General features: G+C 50.3%; 1 protein-coding gene across 2 annotated transcripts in view; it reads left to right on the top strand.

Annotated features, from left to right (window-relative positions):
- The window catches only part of LBH (LBH regulator of Wnt signaling pathway), a 56,193-nt gene that overhangs the window by 24,806 nt on the left and 14,882 nt on the right, over nt 1-16,505 (top strand). The window contains exons 1-2 of one of the 2 annotated variants that reach the window (XM_027113472.1): nt 5,722-5,949; nt 8,492-8,594. In XM_027113472.1, coding sequence (XP_026969273.1) covers nt 5,924-5,949; nt 8,492-8,594 — 129 coding nt within the window. In that variant the 5' untranslated portion in view covers nt 5,722-5,923. Of the gene's footprint in view, nt 1-5,721; nt 5,950-8,491; nt 8,595-16,505 lie in introns of those variants that run through there. The other variant, XM_027113471.1, reaches the window with a different exon arrangement.

Genomic DNA, 16,505 nt, shown 5'->3' with positions numbered 1-16,505 from the left:
GGGTGTGAAGTACACGGGGGACTCCAGTGAGCTGGTGTTAGCTTGGGTTACAGAGTTGGCAGAGGCCTTCAGAAGGAGCTGCTCAGCGTGCATAATTCACTGCTTGTTCCTCCAAGGAGGAACAGTGGGTGTGAAATCAAGAGGGACACAGCTGGCCCTGGAGGAAGCTAGCTGACATCCTGTATATTTGAAAAGAAAACTGAAAGTGCTTTTCTTCACAAGAAACTATTGTAAGTGTTTTTCTCTTTTTTCCTAACCCCCCAGGAGCCATGGAGTTTCTCTGGTCCAGAGGTGTGGGTGAAATGGCGGGGGATAGGGTGGTATGAAGGGAATTTGGATTGTTCTGTGGTCTGTGCTCTTTGTCTAATTCGAGGAAGGTATCAGCCTGCTGGAGTCCACCCCGAGGAGCCCTCTGCTATATGATCTGTGTCCTGGTGATAGTAACCTCTTTTCTGGCTGTTAAAGTACATTCCTGTGTAGATGTGGAAAGAGAGAAAGCACGCTAGGGCCAGAGCCAGGACAGGAATGTGAGTATTTCCTTAATTGGACACGAGAGCCTTGAACTGGTTCCAATTTTAGTGTTTTCTTTTAAGAGCCTGGACCCTAAAGATTCCATAGAGTTTTCTTTCTCTGAAAAAATCCCTTTGGTTCAAAGCCCCCTTGATAGAAATAAAGAATAAGCCAGGGCTGAAATCTCTTTGATATTTGGGAAGGCAAGAGTTCATGGGCTGCCAGATCCCAGGCTTCTTTTGGGGGTGAGAACGTTCTGGGTAGAACGGTGGAGGCTCCTAGTGAGATGCACAGGGCAAGAGCATCCACGGGCTTCATACTGGGCTGCAGGGCTCTGATGATAGGATGCTCGCCCTTGAGCATTTATTAAAGCAACTTCTCTCAGCCTTATTAGTGCCCTGAGAGCTAAAAAGAGACGCTATTGCCTGCCTTATTGCTTTAGGAGTCTGAGACAGAGAGTTTACACAACTTGCTGAGGACTTAGAGCAAAGTCAGTGGAAGGCTAGAGGATTCTGTCTGGTGGGTTTGGGTTGCTCTGTGTCATGGACTGCTAATTCCTTAACGGCCGAGGTGGGAGAGCGTGCCCACACTCTCAGGCCCGCTCATTCATCGTGTGCCCAGAACCCAGCTGAACGCTTGCTGGGAGGCACCGAAAACTCCATGGGGTGTGAGGGGAGCTGCTAGGACTCTGGCACCACAGCAGTGCCCACCAGGCAGAGCTTCACTGCTTGCCTCTGATGTCTGCCCCACAAAAGCTGGAAACTTCAGTCAAGGGGCTCCAGGGGAAAATGGGGCAGTCTGTGGTTGAAATAAGTGAAAAACTGAAGCAGATGCAATCATGTCTGCCGAACCCCTTCTTTCCTCCCCCTCCACATCTTAAAAACAAGCCGTGCATCTGCTCAGTGCTTTCCAACTTACCAAGTGTTTTCATAACATTATCTCATTTCATCCTCACATCAACCCACACACATTCTTGCCTTTCAGATTTCTTATATACTCAAATGAATTTCACTGAAAAATTGGCTAGAAACTCCCTTTCTCCCACTCACTTTTTTTTTTTTTTTTAACCCCAAGCCTTTGACTGATAGTTTGAGAAATTCCTAGATTCCCAGGGTGGGAAATTTTATTCTGCCAGCCCTACTACCCCACTGGATGGTCACAAAGTAGTCCTGATCTTTGCTATTGGAATCAACACCTGTGTATTCAGTTTATAGATTAGCTGTTAAAACAAACAAAGCCACAGAGGGGAGGATAAATGTCGCATTGTGGGGAAAATATAGGCTTTAGAACCAACAAGCCCCAGAGTCAAATTTTAGTTGAGCCATTTGAGAGTCACGTTACTTAACCTCTCAGAACCTCTTTTTCCAGCTCTAAAATGGGGCAATAGTGCCTCTGTCTTAAAGTTGTTTGTGAGGCATAAGTGTTCTAACAGATGTGAATGTATCTCAACAAACTTACTTTGTGAAGTCCCTTCTAGCTGACCCAAGAACCAGCTTCACCACTACTAGGCAAATTGCGAGCAATACTGCCTTTTTGCAAAGGCAGAAGGGACATAAAGTGTGGGAATATGTTGCTAAATGAATGTGGATGGAGACTTTTTTACTCAATGAGTAATTAGAGACGTGTCCTGCATACATGGCATAGTGGTGTCTGAGATATAAAGCTCAGTACCTTTATTCTTTTTTTTAACTCTTATTTTAGGTGAGAGTGAGAAGGAGCTGGGAAACTGGATTTATGTAATGTTGGAAAGCATTACAACTTGGATTTTTCAAGTTGTAAAGTTCTCATTACACTTGGATTTTTATCGAAGCAGAATTGCAATTCAACTTTCTAGTTCCTGGGGACAAAGGTAGGAGAAGGGACTACGGAAACGTATTTAGTTCCCTGGTCTGCACATAGTAAATGCTCAATAAATGGTGGTGGTGGACTCAGGGGGTTTCAAGAGACCGGGTCGTGTGTTTGACTTCTGTTGCTGACTTCCTGGCAAGTGCAATGCAAGGCGTGGGGTTGTCGTGGAAAGAACATTTGACCAGCAGTTTGAAGGCCTGCGTTCAGGTTCCATCAATACCACTTAATAGCCTGGCGACCTTGAACATGCCACTTAATCTTCGATGTCTTCTCACCTGTAAAATGAGGAGACTGGACTCGGTGATTTGGAAAGTCTCTTTCAGCTCTAAGTTTCTGCAGCTCAGTGCAACTTCATTCGTTTGTGTTTCTGTTTCTTCATTTATTCAAAGAAAGCAGAGATAGAAACCTATCTCATGGGGTATCGGGAAGAAATGGTCAGTCTGCAGGTTAAAATAACCTGTGTCTTTAGAGAGATGAAGGAAACACAGTGCCCCACAGCAATGTAGTAGAGTGGCGGTATGATCCTTGGAAACCCCCTTCATTTATTTCAGCTTCTGTTGGCATATTTGTAAAGTTGTGCTATGGTAATCTTTCTACATTCTTTTGAAAGTTGAGATCATGGAAATGTTTTGAAAACCTGCCAGGTGCTATAGAGAGTATTCGGATTGAGAAATGTTATATTTGTTATAGTTGTATAAAAGTTTAGCCCTATGCTTCCCATGTTTTCAAATGAATGAATGTGTCATGGGGACCCAGAGGGGAAACAGAAACTATAGATTTGGGGTCCCAACTCAAGGCTTACTTTCAACTGCATCCTACTGACGGAGGTGAAATTTAGCTAAAATTGGCATTAATACAAATTTTCCCCAAGAGGAGCATAAGATAATTACCTCAGTGTTCTCCAACGTAGGAAATTTTTCCAGAGGCCCGATAGGCCAGATATCTGCTGATGGAGGCCTTACTTCCCATCCTCTTCTCAAAAATGAGGCCATTTTGACACTAAGGGGTGTGTGTGTGTGGGTAGCTTTCTGAGTTTTGAAAGTTTCACAAAGCAATAATCACAAAGATGTAATGCACGGCTGTTGGTGTAAAAGTGGTGAGACAGTCTTTCATGCCAGGCCTTGCCACGGGTTGCTACTGGGGAGAGATGGCAGAAGGCATCAGTTCTGCTCACCCAGGCTCTAGCTCAGGCATTCTCCTCTAAGTGCCCCAGAAAGTCCAGCCTGGAAACCAGTTCTCCAAGCACTGGCTTCTCCTTTGGTGGAGTAGATGACATGTCACACCCACCCTTTGAGAAGCTTCCCCACCCTACACCCAAGGCACAAACAGAGTCCCCTGGCGGCAGTAACCTCACACCTGGAATCCCCACCCCACCATGGCACCTGTCCACAGAAGCATCATCGCCCTCCATCAGGACAGTACCTCCAGAGGAGCAGAATGGAGGTGGTACTTAGAAGCACAAATCAATTTCTGATTTATCTTGTGGGGAGGGAGTGGAGATGGGGGTGACGAGAAGCTCCTGAATTTCTCTGGTTGGAGGGAGCAACTAGGGGGCTGATCTTTTTTATTTTATTTTATTTTATTTTATTTTTTGGCTGCGTTGGGTCTTTGTTGCTGCACTCAGGCTTTTTCTAGCTGTGGCGAGTGGGGGCTACTCTTCGTTGTGGTGCGCGGGCTTCTCATTGCGGTAGCTTCTCTTGTTGCGGAGCACGGGCTCTAGAACTCAGGCTCAGCAGTTGTGGCACACAGGCTTAGCTGCTCCGCGGCATGTGGGATCTTCCCGGATCAGGGCTTGAACCGGTGTCCCCTGCATTGGCAGGTGGATTCTTAACCACTGCGCCACCGGGGAAGTCCCTAGGGGGCTGATCTTGAAGCTGCATTTTCATTGGAAGTTCACTGTTTTTATTCAGGTTGTATATATGAATGACTAAAAATAGCAAAGTTAGTTTTAATTTAATTATTCTTGTCAATTCTTAGCGATTATTTTTATTTGGGTTGGCTTGAGAGGGCTGATCAAATTATGAGTGCCTCCTCATGGCCCTGCCACTGTTAAACCCTCACCATTAATCCTATCCTCCTTTACCTGAGATAAACCTGATGTTTCTACTTTTAAGCGCATATATATGGATTCAATACATTCACTATCTTTCAAAGAGCTGACTTCAGTGCACACTTCATTTTGCCTAGTTTTGGATACCGTCCTCCCCCTGTCACCCCTCCTCCCCCCTCCACACACACATAGACTTCCTCTGTCCCCAGTACACACTTAAGTCAGGGTTATAAAGCCATTTTACAGGAGTCTCTGTGGCAGAGGTGTGAAGCAACGCACTCCAGCCACAGAGGGGCAGACTCCCATCCCTGCTCTGGGGGCTGCGCAGCCTGACCGCACGGAGGGACTCCCGGCGTTGCAATTCCCGGGCAGTGTGGGAGGGGTTCGGCTGAAGCTCTTTGTTTCTTCTTCTTGGAGGAGATCTGGGAGCCAAGGCTGGTGGGATGTGCTTGTGCGGCGTCCTCCAGCACCCCCGTTCCCCCGCCACGGCTCGGGTGTGTATGTGTCCAATGGAAAAACCCTACGACGACACCACATCCTTTCGCGCACCCTCCACGGCTCTCAGGGCTGCAGACCAGTCCCTTGCAAGCTAACGTGACCGCCGCGGGCACTCGGTCCCGCAGCTCCGCGTCCCCTCCCACCTTCCCACTGCCTCTTTTTTAGCTGTGCTCTCATTTGCACGCATCTTCCCAGGGATAGAAGAGACGCGTCTCGGGCGCAGCAATCCAGGTGCCACGGGCGAGGATGTCAGGGGAAGGCCTAGTTTGGGGGATGTACGCTGAAGAGGGATCCCGAGGTGTGGGCCGGGGACGGCGAGTGGGTACAAAAGAGGGCACTGGTTGAGGGATGGCGCCCGCCCCCGCGCCGAGCGGGCACGTCCGGAGCGGGCCCCGGCGCCCTCCTCACACCACGGTCCTCTGCCCCCAAGTACCCCCCCACCCGGCCCCAGAGGTGTGTGCAGGGAGAGGGGCGCGGGGCGCCAACGCCCGCGGGATTGTAGGTCTGAAGTAGCGTTGACATTGAACTCCGGTCCCCTTGCGTGCGTGTGTGTGCGCGCGCGCGTGGCCACGCGCGTGTTTGAGTGTGTGAGTCGTGGGGTGGGGGCCGGGCTAGAAGCTGCAGCAAACCACTGCCCTCGGGGAGCAGAGCCGAGCGCGCCCCCGAGCCGCCGCCAGCGGGAGCTGCGAGCGCCGAAGCCATTCATGATTTTGGTGACGTTATTCCAGGAGTGGGCGAGGGGGGGCGGGGCCTCCCGGAGCCGAGCCCCGCCCCCGCCCCTATAAATACGGCTTCCTGGGCTCTTTGTGGGGCCGCGAGCTCGGTGGAGAGCCGAGAGCTCCGTCTGCTTTGCCGACGCTGCTGGCAGTGGGGCTGTCTCCGGGAGGCGGACCGGCGAACAACCAGTGCCCACACTCGGCAGCCTGCCGCGCCTGTCTGCGCCCGTGACATCCTTACCCGAGACGCAGTGACCGTGTTTAAATCACAAGGGCGTGGGTCAGGCTCCCCTAGGACTTCATGTCTGTATATTTCCCCATTCACTGGTGAGTATCCTGCGCCCTCGGCGGGCATCCGTCTCGCGGCCGTGGCTGCGGGGCCCGGGCGCCTGCTCGTGCCTGCTCTGTGCGAGGGCAGTGGGAGTCAACGTCAAGGTTGCAAAGGTGGGGGTGGGGAGGTGGCGCTGAGAGCATCCAGACAAAGGAAGTGAACTCGAAGCTCTCACTTAAGTTACGGCTGGGAGGGTGTGCGTACGGCCGTAGTGGGGTCGGGGGAGAACCAGGGGTCACGGCTGAACCCGGCTAATAAAAGCCCCTTCGCGGAGGGCTGCGGGAGGCGCGCGCCCTGCCTGGCGTAGGGGCTCCTGCTCTCCCCGGGCCCCTCCCCTTTTCCTTTTTGTTTGCATGCAAGTCTTGGCGTCGAGGCCGGCGGCAGCGGGGCTGAGCTGGTGCAGCGGCGGCTTTTGCAGAGCTCCGAGGGGTGAGGGAAAACGCTCTCCCCACACGTAACCCGACTGAAGCCACAGGCAGCAGCACAGTTCCTCGCTGCACCCTCTCGATCCCTTTTCTCTCCATAGACCCTAAACCCGACGCGCCTTGATGGGGGCCCGGGTTGGGGAGGAGCCGCCCTCACCGGGCCCGCCGGGAAGGAGCCCGGGCCGGGTGGGGGGAGGCGGAGGTTGCACCCGACCGGGTATCGGGGCTGGGAGGGATGCGCCCCGGGCGCCCGCCTCGTTGAAGAGCGAGGCCCACGGCCGCTGGGACTTGCGCACCGTCTGCTGCTTCCTTCCTGCTCTGGGGAAGAGGAAGAGCTGTCGGGGGGCGAGCGCTGGCGGCCTGGAGCTCGCTTCCAGGTGCGGGCGTGGAGAGCCCGGCCCCGCAGGCTCCATGTCCGCGCAGTCCTGCTCAGCTCAGATACCGGAAAGTTCATGCTTCTTGCTTCAACTTTTCGGCCCCGCGCCACAGCCGGGAGCGAGGAGCGAACGCCCGGACACCAGGCTAAGAGCCTGGCGAGAGCCCGGTGGGCGCTCTTCTGGCCCGTTACGTTGCGGGTGGGCAGTAGCCTCTCCGTAACCCAGGGGGAAACTGACTTTGGAGTCCTAGCTCCTGACCCTAAACTTGCCCGGAAGCCTAGCATCTTCTTTTAGTCTCCCCTCCCCCAATCCAGCCCGTCTCTGTTTAGAGAGGAGACTGAACTCTCAAAACAAAGTAAAAATTTCCTCACCCCGGAGGCTTGCGTACCTCTCTCCTCTGAGCTCTCCTTCCCTCCCACCTCCAGGTACCATACGGGTGAGACTTGGAAGGCAGTGGAGGCTGTGTGCCCCTGGCCACTCAAAACTTGCCAAAATGGTGTTCAGACTCATCAGGGTTATTGTCCCCTGAGAGATTAAGGTTTGGTATTATTTTACAGTTGATTGGCATTTCATAGTTTGCAATGCTTTCCCCCCCAGAGATTAGTCCTTTACCATAGCTGTGAGATATGCATTATTAGCATCATGGTAACAGACTAACAGCGCATCTGCAGCTCAGAGAGGTTATACGACCTGTTCAAGATCACACAGCACTTGAGTGGCATAGCTTGGACCAGAACCTATTGCTTCTGTTTCCAACTCCTGTGCCATTTCTACTCTATGTAGTAGCTGTAAAATGAAGAAGAGTTTGGTACCCCTGTTTCCTTAGATACAGTCTTTCTAAGGCCTACCCTACATTTTTTTTTTTTTTTAACCATGTGTAAAGGCATGATGGTGAAAATATTGCCTGTTGGGTAGGGAGTACACTGACTTTGGTATGTGCTATTTGGCATTACACATTCGGGACCCTGTACGTGCCCATGGCTTGTGTGAGGATAATGGAACATTTGTATCCTGCTTACAGAGTACAAAGCACTTTCACATGTCAGCCATTGGTGGGCCAGCTTGGCCCCTCTGGAAATTTCCTTTGCAGTCAGAGTCCGGGCATCCTTAAGGCTTTTAATCCAGGGGATGTTTTTCAAGCTGTGAGCTTGCAGCTGCTGTGGCTGGGGCTAGAGAAGGAGGTTGGATGGCAGATGTGAAGCTTTCAGAAAGCTGACCCTTTGGGGCTTTAAGTGGGACATTTTGCAAAAAGGAACACCAGAGACACAGAGAGAAATTTAGGAAGGCAGCATTATCGAACTTGGTTTCTCTGAGGTTGACCTGTTATCATTATGTAATGATAATATTCAGTTCCCCTAGAGACGGGTTGAATTGGTTTTAATATAGATAGACGGCCTCAGCTACTTACTGTTTTTTTTTTTTTTTCTAGTTCTGTCACTTAAAAGAAAATCCAGAGTCGCTCTGTGCCAGTAGGGACTAGTACAGGAGAGGAGGCAAGAGGAGGTTTGCCAGAGCGGTTTTCAGACAATGAGCTTTGTTGGTGGAGGTTGAGAGCTCTGATGCTCTAGGCTTGTAAGGTGCTTCCTCGGGGCATGAGCTCGTTTTTCAGCGAGTTCTGTTTTGAACACCTCTCATCCTGCTTCCAGGCAGTCCTCTAATTTAACAGCAGAAGGCACTGAGAGTAGGCATGTGAAAGTGCGTGTGTTTGTTGACTTTTGCTCTGGGTTTCTTGGCAGCCCTGACTATCTGAGATCAGCCGAGATGACTGAGGTGATGATGAACACCCCATCCATGGAGGAAATAGGCCTCAGCCCCCGAAAGGATGGCCTTTCCTATCAGGTAAGTTCAGTACTGGCTTCCTTCTGGTTCCTTAGAGCCTAGTGTCTTTTGCTGGGGCTGGAGGCAGACTTGGTTCTGTATCCCAGTGCTGTTTGTAAGAGCTATGCGCCCTTGAGAAAGTCCCCTAATGCCAGTAAGCCTCGGTTTCTTAATCTGTAAAATGGGGCAACAAGAGTCCTTACTTCACAGAATTGTGGTGAGGATTCAACATGATGAGATGACATGGATAAGGCATTCACAGTACCTGGGAGGCAGTAAGCGTTCAGGAAGCATGAGCTGATGTTATTAATTAGTCATCCTGGCTGCTGTGGACTCTCCTCTTCGTGGTGGCAAAGGGGGAAGTGATAATGTGCAGTCAGTTCAGATCAGAACTTCCCTCCCCACCCAAGCCTTGGGCAGTAGCAACATTGCTGTGAGGGGCAGCTTATGGGGAAGGGTAGTCTGGTGGAGGCATTGCTGTGTCAAATGCTGCTTTCTTCCTCTGGTTGATGGTTGACCAACTGATTCCAACAGGGTTAATGTTCAAACTACTTAGAGTTGAAGAGACCTTTCCCAGAAGGGTAGCTGTCTCAGGGATGTTATTGCCAGGAGCCAGCGTAGAGATTATGCTGTGTGGTGGATCCAGAGTATATAAGGACCAAAAAAGTGGTCTAAGTAACACCTTCAGATTCTCAGCCCATTCAGATTCTGGCCTGCCATTCACTTTCCACTGCCCACAGCCCGCTGCAGAGACCTCCAGATAGCGCCGAAGCAGTGAACTGTTTTCAGATTTCCAAGAAGAGTGCCTACGTTATTACCTTCAGGGGAGGAAAGAGTCTGTTCTTAAGGGAAGATCTCGGAGCTAGGGAAATTGTGTAGGATGGCTGGCTGGGGAAGATGAATGAAGTGTGATGGGCTCATTCAGCAGATATTAACTGAATGTGGCTATGGGCCATGCACTTTACAAATGTTACTCATTCACTCTTGACCGTGGGCACTGAGATGGGAATTTTTGTTCTGTTTCACAGATGAGGAAACAGGCTCAGACTGAGTGGATGACTTGAGTCTCGAACTCCAAAACCTTGCTCTTCTGATGTATCATGTGTCTGTGCCTTGAGGTTGGCTCTTGGCTAGAATCTAGACTTGTTCTGCCTTAGAACCATTCCAGGGGCATTTGTTTTGTGAAGGAAGAGAAAATAGAAAGCTGGGTGGGTGTGATGGAGGGAGGGTGATCAAAGAGAGCTGAGATGAAAGCTAAGGTTGGGTAAGGTAATTTGGCAGGTGACAGCAAGAGTCACCTCAGACACACTTGGGAGGTTAGAGAAGGCCCCTTTGTTGTGTGTCAAAATGGCCAAGGCCCTTTTGCTGGCTGGAAATAAGTATTCAGGTAGGCTGAGGGGATTCAGGGGGAGGGGGAAAATACCCTTTCCTGGTTGGTTTTGTACCTTCCACCCTCAGAGTGGGTCTGAGAGAGACAATTGAAAGCCCCACAGCCTGTGGGAGGGTAGAAGTTTCCTGACCTACCAGCTGGGGTGTTTTTGGATACCAGTTTCCAAGCCACTGAATCAGACTGAATCTCTTTGTGGTTACAGGTGAGGTGTTTTTTGGTTTTTTTGTTTTTTCAGTTCTGGGTTTTAGATTTCCATCACAAAACCTTTCCAAACACAGTCATCAGTATGTCTGTGTGTGCTTTTTGATATTCTCCTTTTGAACGTGTTCCAGGATAAAGGACCAGGTCCTACAGGGCAGTTTTCTTGACCTTCAGCTCATTCCGCTGGATCTGAGGGTAAGAACAGGTCATGACCCTAGAAGGGGCTGCAGTGCTGGGTGAGGACAGCTGAATTGGGGCTGCCACGGCAGGAGGAAAATAAAATCACCTCTGGGTTCCTAAGATAACTCAATGCTGCCTAAGAAAAGGGCCCTCAAATCTTCCTTTGTGGTGCTAGACTTAGGGCCCAGTTTTCACAGCCTCTCAGGAAATCTGCCCTGCTACCTGAGTGGGGACTACTGCACAGTTCCAAAATATCTTACCTAGAACTTCAAAGCACTCTGTCACAAGATTTCAGAAAGGTCTTCTGGTTGCCTGGTGAAAAGAAAGGGGAGAGGTGGTGATCGTCAAGCAGGCAGTATTTATTGGACACTTGCTGTACGTAACATGCTATGCTGGGCATTGTAGGAAGGGTCCAGGGCTCACGTGGGAAACTAGCATGTACATAACTGGAACACAGGTCATCTGGTGGAGCAATATGAAGGCTACGGTCAGTCCAGGGATGTGTGGCAATCTAAAGGCTTGGGAGAAGGAGGTCAGACTGGGCTGGGCCTTGAAAGAGGCTTTGAGAGGACACTTCCACCTCTAATTTTGTTGCACCTTCAGATACCCCTTGGCTTGCCCCTGTTTCAGCCAGGCGCAGCGCTGTGCAGCGAACTCATCTGCCAATTGTCATGAGACCGGTATTTTCTGGGCCCACTCAAAGCCAGTGCCATCCAATTAAACACATTCCCACCAGAGCTCTGGGGATTGGCTGGGGCTGCACTTGGCTGGAGCCTGTCCATTGTACATGCTCAGGCTAGGCTTGGCTCTGGGGGCAGGAGATCTTTGAACTCTGTTCTTGGCATTCCTCCTGAGGGTAATAATAGTACATGGCTTTTACTGCGACCTGCTTTTCCAAGGAACTAAAAGTGGGAAGGAGACATCAATCCCAACTTGGCAGTTGAAATAGAATCTCAGACTTGTGGTTTGACCTTGAAACAAGGTCATAAAATAAATAGGCACACTGGAATTTGTCAGTTGTTCCCCCACCTTCCAGGTCTACCCAGAAGGAAGCTTTCCTGATTTCTCTGCCCCAGATGTGATCTCCTTCTTCTCCAGCACCTGTGGCATTTGTGCTTAAACGATGCTGCCGTGGTCCTGCCTGACCTTCTCCCTGCCCGTGTGTCCGAGGGCAGGGGATGACTTATTCCCTCTTTGTGCCCATCAGCCATCACCCCTCTTGCAGCCCTCCCCAACCCAAGGTGCCTGCTGGCCCTGGGCCTTCACAGAGCAGGGGCTAAATGGATGGTGGTGCTTTCAGTTAAATTGAGTCTCTTGGTTCTGAAGCTGCCCACGTTCACTTCTGCCTTAGAATTTTTAAAGGGCCTCCTCAGGGTCAGATAGATGTCTTTTTATCCCCTGAAAGATTCGGGTAAGCCCGTCTCTTGTGCTTAGGGAGTTAGCATGTATAAAAATCCACAGAGCCGGTGCCTTGTTTTGTCTTTAACATTTATTTGGAGAGTCAATTCAGTATGTGCAATGCACGTCAGCTCTCTCACTTGGCATGAATTATGACACCCCGTGGGGTGGGTGAGTGAATGGTTACTAGAAAGTAGAGGACATGTTGGGTGGGATGGGAGTGGCGGCCAGCTCACAGGGCTGAGTGGGAGGGTCTCCATGTGGACATTTCTGCCCCTGCTGGCTGCAGCTCGCTTCCCACACTGCATCTGTCAGCCTCCTGTTCTCTGGCCCCTGGGACGGGAACGTCTGCGCCTAATGCCTTCTTCCTTTCCCTAATTCAGGGGAGCAGGTCAGTGGCTGCCTTGCAGGCTCCCGCATCCCAGCTCTAGGGACTCTAAGAATGTGGCAATTCAGAATGCCTCTCTGACTGGGTCTCCTTCCGTGCTGGGCCTGAGTTGGCCTGGAGAAGGGACCTGGGCATTTGCCTGTGGACACTGATGCTGCCACCACAAGGGCTGTGCTGCCTAGCTTCCCCCAGCACAGTTTGCTGAGGCTTTTGCAGTTCTATCCCTCTTGCTAAGTTCTAGACAGAGATATGGCTCCCCAGTTTTCACTTAAGACTCTCCCATCTAAAGCAACTGGACCAAGATCTGATAACTTTTATCCTTCCCAAGGCCCTTTAAATTCCTCTCTGATCAGCATACATGTCCCTCCCTGGTCACCTTTTGTATTCCTCTTGCTGTTCTTGGTCTCATACTCCTACCATTTAACGGCCACCCACCAGTCAGATGAGGGGAGCCAGGGAGGATGCGCTGTAAGCCAGAGGCGCTAATTCTACATGTACCACAGTGCCCCGTGTTCTGGGCCTTCCTTAAGAGCTTCCCCTGCATTTCCCGACAGGAGGGAGGGATATCCTGGCGTTCGATAGGATAGGGAGAAGGGACAGTGGTGGGTGACCTTCTCCTGCCACAGCCCTGCCGTTAGCTTCTTGCAGTCTGAGCCTCGCTTTTAGCTCTGCATTAGGACGGGTCTAATGCATTGTGTTGGCTGAGAATAGCTCCTCCCCAGATAGAAGCTCTCTGCTTCTTCCATCTCCAAGGCCCAACAATAGACGACTCCTTTATCTCTCCCTCCTCGCTCTTTATCAGAAGCAGCAACTCCTCTCTCAAAGAATAGTCTCAGTTGAACCTCTAAAGTCAGGTAGCACTTCGGAAACACTTTCTCTTCACTCACCTCTCTGCTGAGCCTTTCTTTATGAGACCCCCGAGGCTGGCTCTCCTTGCTCCCACCCGTGTAAATGCAGGTGTTGAAATCAATGATGGGCTGGGGTTCCTGCGCCTGTCTCTATTCGCCTCCCTCAAGCCCCCGCTCACAAGGCCACTCCAGGCATAAGTCATCACCTCCCTTTGTCTCCTCCTCCTGGTGCCCTTGTCTCGTTGGATACTCCCAGCTGTGGTACCCCACATGTTCTTAAGAGTTTTGGAGGCCCAGCTGGGCAGGCGCACAGAAGTCCCATGGTCACCAGGAAAACATCTTTCACATCAGACTTAAAAAAGCCTCAGTTGTCCCTGAAGAAACATAAAGCTAAAATTCCAAAGCACTTGGCAGCAGATGTCCCCCCATGGACACGACATGCTCCTGGAATCCCAGTGAGTTTTCTTTTTCCTCTCCCTACCCTGTCCACCCTGCTCCCTGCTTGGTACAATTCATAAGAACATGAGGCAAACAGGCAGTTAGGGCCACAAGGTTCAGAGGCACAAGGAGTTCATGTCTTTGGGTGGCGTTGGGCCTGTGTCTGAACGTGCTGCCTCTTTTTTTTTTTTTTTTTTTTTGCTGTACGCGGGCCTCTCACTGTTGTGGCCTCTCCCGTTGCGGAGCACAGGCTCCGGACGCGCAGGCTCAGCGGCCATGGCTCACGGGCCCAGCCGCTCCGTGGCATGTGGGATCTTCCCGGACCAGGGCACGAACCCGTGTCCCCTGCATCGGCAGGCGGATTCTCAACGACTGCGCCACCAGGGAAGCCCCGTGTGGCCTCTTTTTGAGTCAGTGCCCAGGTCACGTCAGTTTCAGGTCACGTCTCCTTTGTATGAGGGATCCAGCACCTTCCTTCAGTGCCCAAGGCCTTGACACAAACATGGTGTTCAGTGTTTTGCAATGCCCCTGGGTGAGGGCCTGCAGAGGGCTGGAATTATTCCCATGGGGTTCCTCCCCAACACACACACTGTGGTCACAGCAGTGAGTCTGTAGCACTGCCAGGGAGAGAACAAGCTTTCTTCGCTCCCCTAGCCAACGTGACACACACTGGAGCCATACAACCTGGCCTTCTCTCAAAGGGCCTGTGTTAGGCCTGAGGCCTCTCAGGCGGTGGTGTGTTCATCCCTCTCCAGGCCCAGGGTCTGTGTCTTAGACGGCTTTGTTCCCACAATGCCGGGCACAGTGTCCTGCGAGTAGTTGCTTAATGGATGCTGTATGATTGATTGGACACTTCCTCTCTCCCTTTCCTGAACTGAGAATTATGCCTCCACCTCGGCTATCCCACAGCGCGGGTTTTTATAGAATCAGCATTTTCTCTATGGTGACCCAGTCTCCCGGGTCGGATAGAGAGGAGGATTGTACCATTAGGGAAATGGATGAGTTTGGGTGGCGAATCTTGTGACTGGAGCCAAGAGCTATTCCTGGGTGTCTAGTGAATGTCCTGAAATGATCTGTCAGGCCCGAGTCCTGAAATACTCCTCGGAGGATGAAGACAGGCCCTCATTCACACAGGGCCCAGAGTTGCCGGGGCTTTGTTCCTTTTCAGTCTCATAGACCCTGCGCCCCCCTCGGCTGTCTCTCGCCTCGCCACCTGCCCTTCCCTTGTCCCGGAGCCCAGCTCAGGAGGATTCTTGATCAGTCAATCAGCTCCTGTGTCTGCTCCCCACTCCTTGACTGGGGGAGGGCCCCTCGTTGCACAGACCTATCTTAGAAAAAAATTAATATTTGCCAAAAGTTTCTCCAGCCTGTTTTGACCTCAAGGGAAGTTTGGGAGCTCCCTCAGTCCCCTCACTGCTAGAATTAATTGCCTTACACAGTCAGAAGCCCCTTTTAGGTAAACTGTATAGAAGAGGCACCCAAGCATTTAGCTGAAGCGACATCGACTGCTTGCAACTCAGCCAGTAATTGTACTGGAGCCAATGGGAAGGAAGGTTCCAGATCTCTCATCCAAAGGAGAACTGCCCTGAGCAAAGAGGGAAGTCACAAACCTCAGTCCGGGGGGGGGGGGGGGGGGGTTGGTCTCTAGGTCTGACTTTCTCCTAACTTGAACCTGAAGGTGGTTGCCAGGCAGAATTAATTAGTATACCTTGAATTCATCTCCTGTCTTTACTTTGTAGAACTTGAAACACATGTCCACCCTGGATTTGAGAGCATCCTTGGTTTTCCCAAATTCCTAACCATTTTCTCCAGACACAGCCCTATGTGTCAGTTCTAATTTATCCGCAGGTGAGCATTAGCCCAAGGTGTGTGGGCAGCCCCAGGCTCAGCCGCTGATCCCCATGGGACAGAGCCTGAGATGCCTACAGAGGCTCACACGCACACACACACACACACACACACACACACTCGCATGCACTTACATGAACTCACACACACATGCGCACACACACACACGACCAAAAGGGCAGACAGCAGAATGTTAATAGCAGTTGTTTTAGATCAGAGTGCTGTAATTACAGGAAAATTTTCTTTTCCTTCCCCTTTTTTGAGTAATTTCATATTTTCACTGGCAAACTATGTATTTTATTATTCTTATGCTTACTTTTCAAATTTTTAAAGTAGCATAGGCCCATTATGGAATTTTTATTTTCTTCTTTAAACTTTTTTTTCCAGTCACCATAATCTCACCATGCATAAATCACAACTGTTAACATTTTAGCATCTTTTCCACAGAAGTTGTTTTTATATGGCCAAGATCACACAGGGTTGTGTTCTGCTTTTTTACTTAATGGTATGTAAGTCATCAGCATCACATCATCACAACTTATCTTTTTTTTAATAAATTAATTTATTCTATTTATTTTTATTTTTGGCTGAGTTGGGTCTTTGTAGCTGTGCACGGGCTTTTCTCTAGGTGCGGCGAGCGGGGGCTACTCTTCGTTGTGGTGTGCAGGCTTCTCATTGCGGTGGCTTCTCTTGTTGCGGAGCACGGGCTCTAGGCACGCGGGCTTCCGTAGTTGTGGCTCATGGGCTCAGTAGTTCTGGCTCATGAGCTGTAGAGCGCAGTCTCAGTAGTTGTGGCACACAGGCTTAGTTGCTCCACGGCATGTGGGATCTTCCTGGACCAGGGCTCGAACCCGTGTCCCTTGCATTGGCAGACGGATTCTTAACCACTGCACCACCAGGGAAGCCCAAAATTTATCTTAAAAATGCTTCAAAGCCAGCATTTTAATAACTGCACAAAGTTATAAAGTTACAACATGATTTTTTCACCATTCTCCGATTGTTGAATTATTTTTAAATTGTATATATTTTTCTCTTATAAATAATGTGATAATTTATATATAATTTTATATATAAATCTTTGTCCATAGTTTATACTATTTCCTTAGAGTCTTAGGAATAGAATTTCTGAGTCAAAAGGTGTAAGAGAGAGTGTGTGTGTGTGTGTGTGTGTGTGTGTGTGTGTGTGTGTGTGTTATAATTATAAAGGTGTTATTAATTCCTTTTAGAAATTTAGGAAAATA

Source organism: Aethalodelphis obliquidens, unplaced genomic scaffold (assembly GCF_003676395.1).
Source record: "Aethalodelphis obliquidens isolate GAN/ISIS:26980383/991018 unplaced genomic scaffold, ASM367639v1 scaffold12, whole genome shotgun sequence".
Classification (NCBI taxonomy): Eukaryota; Metazoa; Chordata; class Mammalia; order Artiodactyla; family Delphinidae; genus Aethalodelphis; species Aethalodelphis obliquidens.
Note: the sequence above shows the minus strand (reverse complement) of the source record. Positions and strands in the feature narration are given on the sequence as shown.